The sequence below is a fragment of the Clupea harengus genome, chromosome 1 (genome assembly GCF_900700415.2).
Source record: "Clupea harengus chromosome 1, Ch_v2.0.2, whole genome shotgun sequence".
Lineage (NCBI taxonomy): Eukaryota > Metazoa > Chordata > Actinopteri > Clupeiformes > Clupeidae > Clupea > Clupea harengus.
Genome location: NC_045152.1, coordinates 14,790,209 through 14,808,691, shown reverse-complemented (window position 1 = coordinate 14,808,691; position 18,483 = coordinate 14,790,209). Strand labels below are relative to the sequence as shown.

Sequence of the window (18,483 nt, the reverse complement as noted above, 5' to 3'; positions counted from 1 at the left end):
TGCCCTAGGGGCCGTCATAATAGCATGCACTAGGGCCCGCCGTAACTACCTTACGCCACTGTGCTATTCACTACCCATCCATCCACCCAGGGTGCGATTTGTTGGGGGGGATTTGTTGACAAATCGCACCCGGCATCCACCCCCCCCCCCCCCCCAAACAAAGCATTCATCAAGGTGTTAAAATACACATGAACTACTCTACAGTTTGCTCACTAAAGGCGGTATTTACTTTTTCTTATCTGCGTGTCACGTTATGTTATTGTTATTGAATATTTTAGGCAGTTGCCAATATAAAATGCTCTGCAAGTAAACAAGTGTATAATATAATATAATATGTATATATATATATAAAATAATGAGATATTTCCACTTACTGACAGAGTACTGGCAGACCCAGGTAAGTATAAAGACTATATTATTACTGTAAGCATCAATTATCTCTGTATTCCTGCTCTTTTTTGTCTATATCTCTACTTTTATCTCCTCCAACTCCTATAAAAACTCTTTATGAACCATTTGTTAAGTACTCGATGCTGACTTGCTAAGGAATTCTTATCTATTCATAGTATTATTATCGTTGAATTAAAAAATGCACATTCAAATTGTGAGATATTGTCATCAACAATTTCACTTCTATAGTTATCAGAATTTGCTCAAATCCACCTTACCAGTATTCAGGCTGAGGTTGTGCAGAATGTGACTGTAGCGCTCTGAGTTTCCTCTGGATCTCTGAGGTACGATTCTCCCCATCTCTTTTATAGATGGCTTGGTACCGAAAACAGCCTGGAGGTGGGTCATCACTTAGGTCAGGTATGTAACCTCCAAACCTGTTTACAAAACAGCTTTCTTAGTGTATTTTACGGCTTCAAGTAATCTTGTTGGAAATATTTACATCTTTCCCTTGCTTTGACAGGTATAAAGAGTTGAGAATAACCATATTAAGCCCTGAAACCAGTGCACAGACAATTATAAAGGCCAGTTCAGCTATTACACTGCTGATTGATTAAACAGTTGATTATTCCATAACATGCGGAAAGGTGCAGACATTTTGACACTTTGTCTTGCCTTCATAGGACAGTTAAATTAATTTCAGTATGATTGACCTGCATTATGCCAATGGCAGTGAGCCAATGCAGAAATATGTTAATGAGGAGTGCCATGAATTCTGAAATCATGAAATCAGATATCTGTTGATGAGGCGTGCCATGAATTCTGCAATGAGAAATCTGTTGATGAGGAGTGCCATGAAATCTGAAATCATGAAATCAGAAATCTGTTGATGAGGAGCGTAATGAATTCTGAAATCATGAAATCAGAAATCTGTTGATGAGGAGGGCCATGAGGTGAAGCCTTACTGATGCAGGCACAAGTCCCAGCTGTCAACTCAGAGAAAGACTGCTGCAGGGAGTGCTGAAGAGGGCATGTGTCACTGAAACTTACACACGTTTCTCGATTGCATGTGTAATCCTGTATGTGATCCTGCTGCTTGAAATATCACCCAGGACACCATTCTAGAGAAGGTTACAAGAACAACAACAACAACAACAACATCAACAACAACAATAGTAATAATGAATGAAATTAAATGGTCTACATTTATTGTATTTATTTTCCACTCAGTATTCTAATCTGCACTAAACGTTTTGCTCCACGCACACAAGCCCAGGGCCTGAACCCCTTTAGGGCACAATGACGACAAGGGCACATAAGGGGGGCGGTTCAGTGGACATCTATGGTGTACTTCTGTGTCTGTAGCTGGATATCAGCTGCCTCCCCTGTGATTAGCTGGGGAAGACCAAGCTATAGCAAGGTACATATAGATCTATATGTAACCGGCAGAATTACGGTCCTGTCTCCCAGCAGCCACCGTAGCTCCGGTCCTGCTCTGCCACGCCCCAGAGTAGCACTCCGTGGTTGTTCATTCATTAGCCAAAGTGCTGCTTGTGTATAACCAGCTCACCAGGTAGGATAGTGGAGGTCTCTGGGTTTTCCACATTCTTACTCTCCATTCTATTGCTGCTGAAAGTTCACCAGATGCCTCCGGGTAGCATGCCGGTTCGCTGCTGAAGGTCTTGGTTTGAAGACAACGAGCGAGCACACCCCGCCGTACTATATAGATAGACGGGTCGAGGTTGTTTGGGAGATGCCAGGAAGCCCAATTTTCAGGTTTTGTTCTGTCAGTGATACATCAAGGAAGATTTGTCCACTGCTGCTTTGCCTGTTGTAAATTTAGTGTGATTTCAGCTTTTGCCTCAGTTGTTTTGTTTTGTTTGCTTTTGTATTTATTTGTTTAACCCAGCCTTAGCCTAGGTGTGATCTGGGTCTAGCGTACCGTTCACTGCGTTCATTATTGTCCCCTCTCCATTATATCCATCATTTAGCCTTGTATTAATAAATAGTGTTATTTTTCCACTGAAATACCTCGACTCTGTCTTGGAGCGTACCTGTGAGAGCCCGCTTGTCTCTGTCAAAAGGTACAATTACACATAACAATATATCTTGGTGTGAAACCACAAACCAGACTTTAAATCACTTAATGGCATTATACTGCATAGTGCACAAACCAGACTTTAAATCACTAAAAGGCATTACACTGCATAGTGCACAAACAGCACTTTAAATAACTTAACTTATCACCTCTGATACCACCATCTCTTTTTCTCTTTCCGGTTGGCCTTAGACCAAAAACGTGGTGTTTATGCAAACAATTTGTGAAGTGGGGAATTTTTGTCCGCCATGTTTTGTTTTTTCCTGTACTGGCCACCTGATTTACTTTGGGCTAGTATGTCCATCAGTGAGTGACTAGACCCTACCCTTCAGTACAATCCAAGCTGGTGACATCAGTGAGTGACTAGACCCTACCAGGGCCGGAGTGGGGCCACTTTTCAGCCCGGGAATTTCAGGCCCAAGACCGGCCCACTTTTTCCATGGTAGTGGAAATTGGATAAATGAAGCAACAGTTCAGCTCTTACTATTCTGTAGTTTTTTTTTATTAATACCATGGTTCAACAAATTAAAAAGGTTAAATAATAATCCACTTAAGCTGAGAAGTTAACAAAAAAACATTCCACTATTCCACAAGGATAGGTTGATAAATTAACAAAAGCAGAAATAACTAAATAAAGCATTTGAAACGTATCCCACTCTTCAATGAAGAGGCATATTGAACTGATGTTTACAGTTCAACTCACAGTACAGTATACAGTTACATTGCAAATACCACCAACAGCATCTACAGCATCAGTAACCGCCTAAGCAGTGCACTGGTTTCAGCCACTTTATCTATAACTGTGTCGTTGCTTATAGACATGAGGATTTCCTTCTCTGTGCACATTAACATGAAAGCCTCCAAGTTGTCCTGACTCAATGAGCTTCGTAGCCTATTCTTCACAAATTTTAAGGTTGAGAAGCTTCTCTCACATGCAACCTGTGTGATGGACAATGTCAACAGAAACTTACAGTGCCCTCCACAATTATTGGCACCCCTAGTGAATATGAGCAAAACAGGCTATAAAAAAATATGTCTTTGCTGTTTATCCTCTTGGTCTTTCACTCAAAATATTCACAAAAATCGTACCTTTTCATTGAAGTAAAACTATTGAAAGAAAAAAAAACTGTTGACATTAAATAAATATTTTTCCCCAAAACATGTGTGCCACAATTATTGGCACCCCTTAATTTAATGTTTTGTGCTGCCTCCCTTTGCCAAGATAACAGCTCTGAGTCTTTTCCTATAATGCGTGATGAGGTTGGTGAACACATGGCACGGGATCTGAGACCATTCCTACATACAGTATCTCTCCAGATCCTTCAGATTCTGAGGTCAACGTTTGTAGACTCGGCTTCAGCTCATCCCACAGATTTTCTATGGGATTTAGGTAGGGGGACTGTGATGGCCATGGCAAAACCTGTATTCTGCGGTCGGTGAACCATTTTTATGTTGATTTTGAGGTGTGCTTCGGATCATTGACCTGCTGGAAGGTCCAACCACAGCCCATTTTAAGCTTACTGGAGGGGGCTGTTAGGTTTTCATTTAATATCTGCTGGTATTTGATGGAGTCCATGATACCATGTATCCTAACAAGATGTCCAGGGCCTTTGGAAGAAAAACAGCCCCACAACATCAAAGATCCGCCACCATACTTCACATTGGGTATGGGGGTCTTTTCTGTATGGCTATCTTTCTGTCTACGCCAAACCCACCTTTGATGTTTGTTGCCAAAAAGCTTTATTTTGGTCTCATCTGACCATATAACTCGCCCCATTGAAAGTCTGACTTACATTTGGCAAACTGTAGGCGCTTTAGTTTGTAGTTGATTGACAGCAGAGGCTTTTTTCTGGCAACCCTCCAAAACAACTTGTGGTGATGTAGGTGGCGTCTGATGGTAGTTTTGGAGACTTTCTGACCCCAAGACTCAACTCACCTCTACAATTCTCCAACTGTGATCCTTAGAGATTATTTTGCCAGTCGAACCATCCTCCTCACGGTGCGTGGGGTCAATGTACACACACGTCCTCTTCCAGGCTGATTCTTAACATCTCCTGTCGCTTTAAACTTCTTAATTATTTCCATGATAGTGGAAATGGGTATTTTCAACTCTTTAGAGATTTTCTTGTGTCCATTTCTTGATTTGTGCAGCTCCACAACTTTCCGTCGCACATCGTCACTGTGTTCTTGGGTCTTTCCCATAGTGATGAATGACTAATGGAATTTGGCCTGTGTCACCTCATATTTGTACGCCAGTGGAACAGGAAGTCATGGTTGACCTCTTAAGAGTTCCTTATCAAACAGGTGAACTTAAAAATGTAAAACATGACTGGAAATATACTTCAGTTATATTTTAATTATAAGATTTTTCTAGGGGTGCCAATAATTGTGGCACACATGTTTTGGGGAAAAATATTTATTTAAGGTCAACAGTTTTTTTTTCGTTCAATAATTTTACTTCAATGAAAAGGTAAGATTTTTGTGAATATTTTGAGTGAAAGACCAAGAGGATAAACAGCAAAGACATATTTTTCTATAGCCTGTTTTGCTCATATTCACTAGGGGTGCCAATAATTGTGGAGGGCACTGTATATGCTAACCCAATGACATGATAAGCATCTGTGAGGAGGTTGTACTGTGAGAGTATTAAATGGCAGAAGGGCATATAGCAGGGGTGTCAGACTCAGAGTAGGCCAGATTTGTTGGAATGAGACCTCATGGGGGCCGTCATTGTCATGGTCATTATCATGGTCATATTCATCTTTACTACACCCACTTCTGAGCAAACAATGCATATTGGTTCATCAAGTACAGTCACATACTGCTCTTTCTTACATTTGTTGTAGCGAATTAACAACTGTTTCCAAATCTTAAAGTAATTTTTCAATCAGAGTCAGAAGTCCAGAGTGCGATAAACTGAAGTTTTATTCCATCCTTGCAGACATTTCATCCAAAACGAGAGTGGTGGTCCATGGAGCAGCTCTGACTAAAACACCCAATGCATTGACTTTTTATACTCATAATTCGTCCCTTTTTTTGCAAGTCACGATCTTCAACCTCCATCTATACTGACCCAATCAGAATATTCCCTTATATCTCCTCATATTTTATCTACGCTTTTGGCCACTCAGAATATTGTCGCTCACCTGTTGCGGGGGAACTTTTGCTTTGAGGGAGATAGACCCTCCTGCCAATTTGCTTGGTATCACTTTTTTGGAGGCCTGGTCTGACCTTGACTGCCATCATCTTGTGTGTGTGCTTATGTGCGAGTGTGTGTGTGTGTGTGTGTGTGTGTGTGGGTGTGAGTGAGTGAACCCCCTCCTGACTGCTTGTTACTTTCCACTGGCCTGCACCTGCACCCTGGCCTTCATGATGCTTGACCTTACATGATACCCATCCCTGCACACAGGCCCAATGACAATTGTAGCTGCAATTCTGCTCTGTGACCACCACGGCACTGTTTTACAATCATAATTTTCAACACATTAAATAACTTTAATTCATATTGTTTACTCTATTATCCTCTCTACCTGTCCCTAAAGTCATGGCCTCCTCATTGCACATTTCGGGCTCATCATTTTCAGCAGGAGACTGGCTTATCTGCTGCTCAGAAGCTACAAAGAAAAAATAAGAGTCATTTTACTGCATACACAGATCAAGTTTGAGTTTTGTTATCAATATTTGCATAATATTTGCAAAGTCTATGGATCGCCATATATTGGGTGATATAAAAAGGCTAATATTTTAATTCAATTTATAATTTTGCTTGCGAATAGGTTGACAACGATATTAACCAACGCTACAACGTTAGCCGAATAGTTACGTTGCTAATCATTAGGCCTATGTCTCTCTTTACCAGTTGCCACTTGTGTTTGTCCTCTTGAAAATACATCGGTAAGCTTGGCACATTTGGCAGCATCCTCTTCCAATGGCTTTTTTTTTTTCAACCTGGCTTTTTCAGCCCCTCCTGGCCCCTTCCTCACATCCATCCTCCCTGACGCATATCGTTGCGGTAGGGCCGGCCTGGCGGTAGCCTATCTGAGAAAACTTTTTTTTGAAAAGACGGGCTATGGACCCAACCAACTCTATTTAGGAGGGGAGAACTTCCTCGCATGGTACAACCCATGCAGAGGCTGTGGTGTCAGAATGCGGAACGTGTGTAGCCTACTTTAAGAGAAGATGGACTAACGTGACAAATGTCAAAAAATTAAATTCTCGACCGGCCCAGAAGTGAAGCGGCCCACCGGGAACTCTCCCGATTCTCCCGATTACCCACCCCGGGCCTGGACCCTACCCTTCAGTACAGACCAAGCTGGTGACAGTTGAGCGATGAGTAGGTTAACACAACAAGTTGAAATTGCTACTTGTATATTTCTGTAGAGTATAAATATAAAACAAACTCAGTGGTTAAGTGGTAAAAGTGGTACAGTGGTTAAGTGGTAAAAAGGTCACAATTCCAATTCAATTCAATTCAATTTTATTCATATAGCGCCAAAACAATAAAATTGTCTCAAGGCGCTTTACAGAGCACAGTGCCTGAATTCCACAGTTCAAAACAAAGCAGGATAGCAAAAATAATATATTTTATTATTGTATTTCCTTATGTGTGTGTTCATGACAACCGTTTGCTATATGTTGTTAATAGAATTCATAAAAAGTGTATTAAAAAAACAGACCCCTCAGGGAACTAACCCTAACCCTATATAACCCTAACCCTATCAAACCCTTCATTTTCTTCATTGCTAAAGCAACAAGGAGGGTTTTGCCATTTGTCTATTTGCAGCTTTGGCCATTACAACTTCTGTCTCTCTGTCTCTCTATCTGTCTGTCTGTCTGCCTCTCTATCCATCTGTCTCTCTCTTTATCCTCCCACTTTTATATAGTTGGGTTGCTAGTTTAAGAAGAACAATCCCTTCACCAAAAAAATTAAGGAAAACACTAAAATACAATGTTAATGTTTATCAGCACGTAACAATTTCTTCCTCTTTTTCATGGCAAGAAACTGACCAGAGGCCTTAGACACCCTCACAGGGTTAGGGGCCTTCACGTCTCTCCCATCTGGGAAAAAAACCCACAAATGAGATGACAGAATTCATTTGGATTCAAGGGAAACATTTCAGACCACAAAAAGTGAATGTGGGATGGGCAGGTCTCTAATCTAGGGTCAGGTAGGTTACAACCCCTAACAGCACTAATTACATACAAAGGATCAAAACGCCTGCACACACACACATACACACACACACACACACACACAGACATTTGCCAACTAGCTGTGTGTAGTCAGTGTTGAATTATCCATGTTTACCTGCTCTGCCACTGGCCCAAACCAGAGGCCCCAGTGAGATGGAGGCGCTGTCATGGAAATCAACAGAGCGGCGCTTCCTCTGGGGGTAACCTGGGTAACAGTGCTGTAAACAGGAAGAGAAAAGAAACAGAATAGTTTTATTTTTAACATTTGCTCCTAATCTGACAAACATTCAGCAAAGCTGTATTTTATTAAAACATCTGTGACGAACATATTAGGCTACAATTATAGCCAAACCTTGACATTACTCTGCTAGTCAGATTCCCTCCTGATGTGCTCTAGATGTGGTGAACTTACGGCTGTGCAGTCGTTGCTCGCCACCAAGCACAGGTGGATGCTGCAGTGCAGGTAAACCTTGGAGGTGTTTGCAACGAAGAAGAACATCTTGAAGGAGAAGCGACCTGATGTGCTGTTGCCATTCTGAAGCAGCTCCACTGTGTCGTCATCGGGGTTGGGGCACCTAGAGGGGGAATAACATATCGAAAAAGAGACAGTGAGGACAATAGGGACTTATGAAGAAGGGTATAAACCCACATGATGAGCAACAGAAAAAAGGTTGGACAAATAAGGACTCAAATTATGATGGTGGTAAGCACGTGTGATATTGTGGTAGGGTAAATAGCATGTGTTTTATATGTTGTAGGAGCTCTACGTCCCTTATCCATTAAGGCACGTGTGGTAGTCTGGTAGTAAGGTATGTAAGAGGGAAGAGTGGGTGTATTGGTGAGTTGGTACAAATTACTCGTTTCTGATGAGGTCCCAACGGATGTGGTAGTCTGCCTGATTGACAGGAGTGGCCCAGCAGGAGTCCATCACCAGGGCGATCTGGCGGCTGTCCACTCCGTCCAGGCGGACAGCCACGTACATCCGCTGGTTCACCGCCACAGTCACATTCCCAGAGAACGCATGGGAGAATCCTGCATCTTCATAGGGAATCATTCGGACACGGTAGGTTCCTTGACCTCCTGGTAACTTCTTAGTCACAACACTGAAGAAATAAACACAAAAAAATGTTCCAGTTCATTTTCAGACAGGCAGAAAGCTTAGGCTTTGATGAAAGTGTTAGTTCCTCTATGAGGGGCTTTAATTTGGGGGGAGTAGTTGATGCACTGTGTTTGTGTTTTGTTTTTAATATTGTTAAAGACTCTTATCTGGATGGGGGCACTGTGTTTTATGAGTGAGGAATAGTGGACTACTATCTGGATGGGGTCACTGTGTTTTATGAGTCAGGAATAGGAGACTACTATCTGGATGGGGGCACTGTGTTTTATAAGTAGTTCATGGAGACTGAATTCTCCCATTCCTCAATCACTGGTTCTTTATGAAAACAATGTATTGTGTTTGGTCACAGGAGAAAGGCACTGCAAACTAACCAAGAAAAAGTGAGGCAAAAGTGCGGACATAATGGCAAAACCAACCTCTCCAGGGGGTTGATGTCCATGTCCATGGAGAGTGCCTGAGTGAGGGGGTAGACACAGCAGAAGAGCAGTTGTATCCGTCTCTCTCTGCTGATGGGGCCACCGGCTGAGTTGGCCTCCCCCTGGATTAAGTTCTCATAGATGAAGTGGGTGCTGTTGCTCTGTTGGGCAACAGACAGCACATACAGGGGTCAATGTCTTTGGTAGAAACCAACAATGGTTTCATCCATGTTCTGCTGTGAATTCTGAGTAAACATATTTAAACAGTTTGGGGTTTTGCCATTTTGGCTTTGCTCAAAGCTTAACACTCCTCTAAAGAATAGCTTATTTTGTAAATCTTTGGTGTGGAAGCCGTTGTACCCTCAGAGTGGTTCCACAAGTGTGATTCTCATTGTCGAAGAGGAACTCCACTCTGCCATCTTGGAGTGTGCCGTTGCAGCTGGGGTCGTTGAGGTGGAGGGCGACAGCAGAGAAGCCTTCTTCAAACAGCTGGCAGCGAGACAGAGACATGGTGCCTGTGCTGCTGGAACAGTACTCCACAGAGTCTGAGAAAGAGGGAAAGAGAGAGAAAGATGGAAAGATGTGAATAAGGTGAGGGGAAGAGTGATATGGGAAAATAAAGGAGGGAAATAATACACTTCTATCCAACATCTAGTAATAGTAGCAGTAGTACCATTAGTAGTAATAATGTCGGTAGTCATGTTAGACCTTACCATAGGACTCAGCATGAGGTCTCGGGTGATCCTCCTTGCAGAAGCAGCCGTAGACTCCATCTGTCTCGCCACACCACTCATCCTCAGTGCAGTCCATCTCTTCACAGGGGTCTGTAAAAATAGTAATTGTGTCCACATGGACCTGTTTGAATGTGACACCTGAAGTGAGAGTGCGTGAGATGCACGTAGGTTGTACTGTATGTGTCAGTAAGTTAATAAAGCATTGCCCTGTTGGGCTGTTATAAAGTTATTTTGTAGTCCCTTTATGCGAAAAGGAGCAGAATTAAACGTGGTCAACAACAGCTGCTCAAAAACATGTCAAATCCAGATGAATTGGTAGAATTAATTGAAATAGGCATAGGCAGAAACAATGATGGTGAAATATGATCGGTGGAGACACCTGGATGTATCAGTAGACCACTAATTGTAACACTACAGTATAATAGGCAGAATAGGCTTTATGCGCACCAAGTACTGCACTGCAGGTCATGCTGATATTGTTATGGCTCAGGCTAAGCAAACCGTCTGTGCAGTAACTTTCTGTGATAGATTTCAATTTATGGATGGCTTTCACCAGAACACAAAGCATTCCCTTCATTTACCTTATTATATATACAGAATTCTGTCATTTTAATTCCTTAGAAAATGCTAAATGTTTCTGTACAGTTTTCGTACAGTTGCAGTTTCTGAAGATCAGTGTCATCAATCAAAATGTTAAGCCTTTTTTCCGTAGTTGGTTGTGGAGTTGTTGAATTTGACATCAGTTTTACTGGTTAAATAGATGAATACATTTGTATTATTTTGTTCTTTGATGTACATTACTTTACATTTAGTCATTTAGCAGACGCTTTTATCCAAAGCATACACGCCTAATGGTGTTTGTGTGTACAGGGGCGTGTGAGTCTGTGTGCATGTGTGTGCCTCATAACTTCCTTACGCCACTGCCAACAGATAAATGCAGAAAAGGCAGAAGCCGTGTGTGAGCTACAGACCATTAATCTGGAAGGCCCAGCGACCTGGCCTGTTGACGTTGCTAGTGTTCCTGAAATCGGTGATGTTGCTCATGAAGGAGCCAGGGATTGAGAAATGATGTGTTGATTTGATGGTGTCATAGCCAGCCTAACAAACCAAGAAAGTGAGAGTTGAAACGAAAAGTACATCCATTTCTTTCTATATTATAATGTCTTATAAGGTCTTGCGCATTCTTGTTTTTTTTTGTTTATTTTAGAACCTCATGACATTTTAGCCTGTATGGTCTGCTTACCTGCACATTTAGGCCTGTCGCTGAAATGGCACCATAATTCATCAGTGTAAATGACCTTTCATAATCTGAGATCAGGACCACTTGGAATGAGATTTCCTTGGATAATGAGACAAGAGTAGGATGTTAGAGTAGTGATTGGAGTAGTTTTACTTTTAAATAATTTCAAAGCCAGTACAAGTAATGCCTCTTTTGTCCCAGACAGTAGTTCAATTATTAAATTGATGAAGCTTCAGAAAACATAATATGGTCTTAAAAAATAATTTACTGTTCCAGAGCTCCAGTAATATTCCACTTTGTCCCATGTTGCAACAAAGACCCAGGAGGCTGAGAAGCTTATTCCAGGGAAGTACAGGTTGATGTCTGTGGAAGCTTGCTGGAGAACACTGCCACTGTTGTACTCGCGGTAGGATATAGTGCCGCTATATCGATTTTCAAGGTCAGTCCAGAATGGGGAAACGATGTTGCGGGTTCCACCAGGAAATCGGTATGGACTATATCTTGACGATCCACTGTCAAAAGTGAGAAATCCGTTGCTGTTAACCTGCAACACCAATTGATCCATCAGTAAAGGAAAACTCAAATTAGCTACTAGATAGAACAGTTGTAAGTTGTCTGTGAACGATAAATGTTTGTTAGCCTATTCAATAGCTTTTTCTGGATTTCTTTCATCAGATATTGACATCGTAATTGACAAATACAGACTGATTATTTCTTTGGCTCTGTGGTTTCCAGGAAAGCGAGCTGAACACATTTACTTACGTATATCTGGGATGATGTATAACCGAAATAGGTAAATGGTTGTGCTATGTTAGTGAAGGCCCAGCCATCATCGGCACGAGCGGAATATGAATCCCCTGGTCCGAAGGGGTAAAATACACCTGGAAGAAAGTTGGTAACTTAGAGATCCATAGACCTACAGCACCACATCATCTTGTATAGATATGGGATGCTCACTATGATTCTGAAAGCCATGTATCCCTGGAGTACACAAATCCCTATGTGCCAAACTGACCAGAGCCTTGTAAACCAAGTACATATCAGTCCCCCTAAGCAAAATGATAGGTATGCTACATTTCTATGTAGCTTCATGTATATTTTCCTCAGGCCCAAACGGGGTAAAATGCACCTGGAGTTTTCGGAAACTTATTGATCCATAGTCCTACAGCACATCATCTTGTACAGATATGCATGATGCCTTGCATCACTTTTGCAGTAGTGTGGTAATTTAATTCTGTCATTTATTATTATTATTATTATTATTAAATATTATGTTTATTATTATTATTATTATTATTTAGATTAGTTGTAAAAGCAAAATAAAGATTTATTTGTACTTTATTAGACAACCTTATTTGTCATCATTCAAAATGTTAAGCCTTTTTTCCGTAGTTGGTTGTGGAGTTGTTCATTTTGACATCAGTGTTACTGCTTAAATAGATGAATACATTTGTATTATTTTGTTCTTTGATGTACATTACTTTACATTTAGTCATTTAGCAGACGCTTTTATCCAAAGCATATGCGCCTAATGGTGTTTGTGTGTACAGGGGCGTGTGAGTCTGTGTGCATGTGTGTGCCTCATAACTTCCTTACGCCACTGTCAACAGGTAAATGCAGAAAAGGCAGAAGCCGTGTGTGAGCTACAGACGGATCTAAAGGCTTTCGTGCGGATCCGAACCAAAGGTAATTGCTCTCTGGGTTTACAGTTTACTGTTTGGACTGCGTTCATGTCATAAACTAGTAGGGTGAGTATGTCTTCCCCTTTCAGATTGTTCTTTCAAATGTCTTTCTAGTTTTAAGGATAACATTATATGTGAAGAGCAGGGGTCTCAAACTCCGGCTCCCGGGCCAAATCCGCAGCCACAGCCCAAGGATGTATTTGAGCAACTGTGTGACGCAATGGAGCATGCTGGTCTGTCATTGAAGTCGCTCCGAGGAATAACAACATAGTTGTGTGTTTGACTTTATTTGGCTTAGATTTTTTAAAAGTTACCAAGAAATAGACACTGTGCAATGTAATAACCCTGTTATTGTAACTGAAAAATACGTCTGAGGGTATTTGCGAGGTGTCTGAGCCAGCTATCTTGTAAAAACAATGCATGGCCGTACCACAGCCAAGGATGTATTTGACCAACTGTGTGACGCAATGGAGCATGCTGGTCTATCATTGAAGTCGCTCCGAGGAATAATACATTACAACGAGATGCTGCATCTCAAGGGGTTATCCTCCAAACAATACATTTCAAAATAAAAAAAATCGGGACCCCCAATGAGCAGACTGGACGCTCTAGGCCCCCGGGTAATTTGAGTTCATGACCCCTGGTGTAGAGTGATGACAAGACCGTTCACATGTCGATTTACACACAGTATTATTATTTGTTGTAAATAGCATGGTTCATGGTTCAAGTCTTAAGATGATCTGAAGATGACATAGCTTTGCCCATGTAGTGTGTTTATTGTATTATGAAAAAAAACGCAAAGCTGGGGCCTAAGGCCTAAGTCAGAAAACATTAAAAAGTTGAAGGTGTGGCTTCATTCCATTCATTGCTGAATAATTCTGAATTCATTGCCTACCTTGCCGTGCCATTGTGAATTCACCTGTCAAAGAAAAATAATAGAATATTAGTTCCAGTAGAATGGCACAAAGCAGTGGAAGTGATATTACATCCAGTGTGTGTGCAGGAATCTGCCTGAACCGGCTTTAGGAGGTCTTACCCATCATCAGCATCGCTGCGGATAGCGCACACACACAGATGGCAAAGCCCATGGTGACTGCTGCACCTGGTCTCTCTCACAAGCAGGACAGGATCCACTCCTCTCAGCTGCTGATTTCTAAACAGCATGCAGCATCCCATCCACAAACACAAAAGCATGCTTAGAGTAGCCATGCACTACTTTAGGCTAGGGACGCTAACAAGGCAAATTCTAAGTCAAAGTCAAAGTGTTTATTGTCACCAAATAGCTTAGCATCATCAGAACAGTGAAATTCTTATGACCTGGCAGGCAACATCTATGCAGTAGACAGGCATACAAGATAAAAAAAATAACATATAACATAGTAACAACAATTTAAATTTGAAATGAAGGCCTAGCAGCAGTTTACAGGGTGAAGGAGTGAGGAATATTAAATTAAATAATATGCATAGATATATGCATCTACATTAATATGTGGAATTGTCTAAACAAACAGAGCATTCATCAAGGTGTTTAAAATACACATGAACTAATCTACGGTTTGCTCACTGAGGCTATATTTACTTTTTCTTATCTGTGTGTCATAGTTATGTTATTGTTATTTAATATTTTAGGCAGTTGCTAATATAAAAGGCTCCCCAAGTAAACCAAGTAAACAAGTGTCTGTTGATCAATTAAAATAAAGATATAATTCCACTTACTGACAGAGTACGGACAGGCCCAGGTAAGTATAACGACTTTATTATAACTGTAAGCATCAATTATGTCTGTATTTCTGTCTATATATCTCTACTTTTATCTCCTCCAACTCCTATACAAACTTTTTATGAACCATTTGCTAAGTACTTGATGCCGACTTGCTAATGGTATTTCGATCTATTCGTAGTGTTATTAGCATTGAATTAAAACATGCACATCCAAATTGTGAGATATGGTCACCAACGATTTCACCTCTGTAGTCATATTTGCTGAAATGCACCTTACCAGTATTCAGGCTGAGGATGTGCAGAATAGGACTGTAGCTCTCTGTAGCTGAGTTTCCTCTGGATCTGTGAGGTCCGATGGCTTGGTACTGTAAATAAGCGTAAAGCATCACTTACCCAAGGTGTGTAATCTCCCAAACCTGTTCTTCTGAAACGTCATAAGTAAATGTCAAGGTCATAAGGTGAAGCCTTGAAGGAGGAATTTGAAGGTGATAGTGAGTAAATAAGTAAACAGGCCTTTTACCTTTTTACATTACATTTACATTTGGTCATTTAGCAGACGCTTTTATCCAAAGCGACGTTCAAAGGAGAGAAAAATCAAGCTACGAGCAATAGAGACCTACTATAACAATAAATATTACTTTACATAACAAATAAAAAAGTGCAGGAATGTAACTACTGTAAGTGCAAATTAAGTACTACTTAGAGGAGATAGCATTAGAGGAAGGATACGGAGAGGTAGAGGAAGGGAGAGGAAGTGCAAGTTAGGAAAGGAGGTGCTCTCTGAAGAGTTGGGTCTTCAAAAGCTTCTTAAAGGTAGAGAGGGACGCCCTGCTCTGGTAGTGCTAGACAGCTCGTTCCACCAACGTAGAACAATTGTATTGTTTTGGTGCTATACAAAAATTATTGAAATGAATTGAATTGAGTTGAATTAAACCAGGTAGGCTCCTGTGCGTGGAGCAAAAGGTTTAGTGTAGATTAGAATACTGAGTGGAAAGTTCCATTTCAAACAGAAATGTGACAGTGGAATGATGTTTGACCACTTTGCCACTACAGGTCGTATGCAACCTGATACACATCCAGTTCATTCTGCAGGTGACAGTTCTAAGAACTTCTTATGTATATTTTCAAAGATTGACTGTAGTTCTCTTATATGTCTGTTGTAAATACCACTATTACTCCGTGTTATCCCTCTTTCTCATCTCTGCTATTTCCCACCTTTTCCTTTGGATTTTTCCACATTGGATTATCACAATGGAGCCATTTAAAAAAAGCTTGAAATAAATCCCCATTTTATCTAATTAATTCAGAAAGGCAGAAAGACCCTTAGCAATCATCAGCAAGTCTCCTGTAAGAACACTGTCGAATCAAACATAATATGTTCTATACACACATAGGACCATCATTTACATCAGTGACATGCTAAATTATTTCTCTTCTCTCTACTTCATTTATTTGAAATTTCCCCCAAAAGAATAACACCATACAAGGATGTATTTCAATCCGCAATACACCATGCTCGGCAGTATGTCACTATAGCAAGGGAATGGTATAGGTCTATAGCTCAGGAAAGTCAGGAAAATTGTTAATATTATTATATATTTGCAAGTGCAGATAATTTCAGATGTAGCTGGTATGGCTAGAAGTGTTTTCTGATATGAACACAGTTTATGTAGGTCTTTCCCAGACCCAGGTGATTGTCTAGGTATGTTCCAACTCTTCAGAGAGCACTTCCCTTCCTAACTGGCACCTTGACTAGTGCTTAACTTGCACTTCAGCAGTTACATTCCTGCACTTCTTTTCCTTTCTAGGTCGTTTTTCTATTTCTTATGTAAAGTAGTATTTATTGTTTTTATTGCTCTTAGCTTGACTGTTCTCTCCCTTGTACGTCGCTTTGGACAAAAGCGTCTGCTAAATGACTAAATGTAAATATAAATATTCTCACAGCAATGGTGCTTTCCTGTATGTTACCACAGAAGGGAAATGGTACAGCACTGTCAGATCATCTCAGAGATGACCATCATTGAGGCAAATGGTTAATATTTAAAGAAATAGGCCATATTTGCACGTATAGGTTCAGATGTAGCCAGTGTGGCTGGAAGTGGGTTTTTTGCAGTTTTTTGATGATGTACTCAATTTTAATCAATCCATCAAACACACAAGCAGTCAAAGGATACCAATGTGGCCGCTCAGATGAACTTTAGTTACCTCTGTGGCCCTGTTATGTCACTCTTCTCCCTAATGGTGGCCCTTTATTGGTTACAGGTGAGACATATTGTGGGTGGGTGGAGCCTGACCTTTAAAACCTCCTCAGCCCTGGCTGTCAGGTGATGTGGAGCTGGATGGCTACCATGCCCATTTGTCTCTTGGGCATGTAAGTTGTGTTCAGCTTGTTTGGCCGTAACATGCCCCTGCTACCATGCCCATTTGTCTCTTGGGCATGTAAGTTGTGTTCAGCTTGTTTGGCCGTAACATGCCCCTGCTGGCCTGGTCCTGGTTTGTGTTGTGGTTCAGTCCTGGTTTGTGTTGGAATGAGACATTTCAGATTTGAACTAACCAAAGTCCAATTAAAAGGCAACAAATACAAATGAATATAAGATTCATCGGATTATTTATTATTGTCAACCTTTATAAACTCTTTATTAACCCTTTATTAACTCTGATCTTCTAATTCTGATCCGCGACTCCATCAATTGCTATAACCGCCAAACGGCTATACAGTGTAAACCAATGGGACATGCATCTGCGTAAAGGCTATACAGTGGTACAGGAGGTAAAGAAGTCATTTAGTAATCATTTAGTTAGTGCGTGCGTGCGTGCGTGCGTGCGTTCACCTGTGTGTCCGTGCAGGTACGCATTAGTCAGCTAGCATTTTAATTATTGTGACTCAGATGGAATGTTAGTGAGTGAGATTCCATAGAGGTTAGAGGAAGGATGGGGATGGTGGCCTTTACACAGACTGAGGCTGGTATGGTGACATGACAGGGCTGTGAACTTAGAGTTCGTTCCTGTCAACATGATTAACACATGTGTGCGCCAAGTCACAGGAACTGGTGAAAGGCCATGCTCAGTTAGAGAGAGAGAGAGAGAGAGAGAGAGAGAGAGAGAGAGAGTGAGAGAGAGTGTGAGAGAGAGTGTGTGTGTGTGTGTGTGTGTGTGTGTGTGTGTGTGTGTGTGTGTGTGTGTGTGTGTGTGTGTGTGTGTGTGTGTGTGTGTGTGTGTGTGTGTGTGTGTGTGTGTGTGTGTGTGTGTGTGTGTCATTTAAAATGCCGGTAGAGTGACTATTCTTTTAATGCCATGTGAACTAGACAGCAGTTGTGCTGCAGAAGGATACAGACACGTGATCCATTCACACTGCTATCAGCATTATCACCTGCGTATGTGTGGCTCAAAATAATAATATCAGCGTCTCACAATATGGAAAGGATCCCTGCAGAGATAGACGGAGAGATAGAGATAGTGTCTGTTTACCTCATAACTGGAAAGAAACTGTGCAAATCCCCTTCCCCTTTATCCACAATTTAAAATACAACGTAGCGGTTTATGAGCGGTTTATCAGTCAAACCAAGAAAACATTTTCACGTTTCTTGAATTGCCACCAAATATACCAACAGATAAATATAAATAAATATACCCACTAACTTTAATGAAACATAGATGATTCTGTTGCCTACATGATCGTGTTTGAAAAAAAACAATACATTTATGAGAACAGCAAACTACCTCACCTGGAGAGCAAGATTTGTTAATGGAGAATTCTCCGTACTTTAGCGAATTTGAACAGCCGTAGGCCTTCTATCGAGGTCAATATTGTCTGCAATTTCCACAGACTTAAAGTAGGCTTAATTCAATGTAGAGTTTGTTCTAAATAATTAAAGCTTTTCCTTTCTTAAC

General features: G+C 41.0%; 2 protein-coding genes across 2 annotated transcripts; both read right to left on the bottom strand.

Annotated features, from left to right (window-relative positions):
• Window positions 1-8,023: 8,023 nt before the first annotated feature.
• Window positions 8,024-9,865, bottom strand: LOC105907485 (uromodulin-like). Its single transcript, XM_031565594.2, has 4 exons — window positions 9,575-9,865; window positions 9,215-9,375; window positions 8,539-8,784; window positions 8,024-8,256 (listed from the first exon to the last, which is right to left on the bottom strand). The coding sequence occupies exons 1-4, from the start codon at window positions 9,863-9,865 to the stop codon at window positions 8,049-8,051; spliced, it is 906 nt and encodes a 301-aa protein (XP_031421454.2). The 3' UTR covers window positions 8,024-8,048.
• Window positions 9,866-10,858: 993 nt separating this feature from the next.
• Window positions 10,859-13,778, bottom strand: LOC105907486 (sushi, nidogen and EGF-like domain-containing protein 1). Its single transcript, XM_012835837.2, has 5 exons — window positions 13,766-13,778; window positions 11,951-12,069; window positions 11,457-11,732; window positions 11,192-11,287; window positions 10,859-11,046 (listed from the first exon to the last, which is right to left on the bottom strand). The coding sequence occupies exons 1-5, from the start codon at window positions 13,776-13,778 to the stop codon at window positions 10,912-10,914; spliced, it is 639 nt and encodes a 212-aa protein (XP_012691291.1). The 3' UTR covers window positions 10,859-10,911.
• Window positions 13,779-18,483: the final 4,705 nt, after the last annotated feature.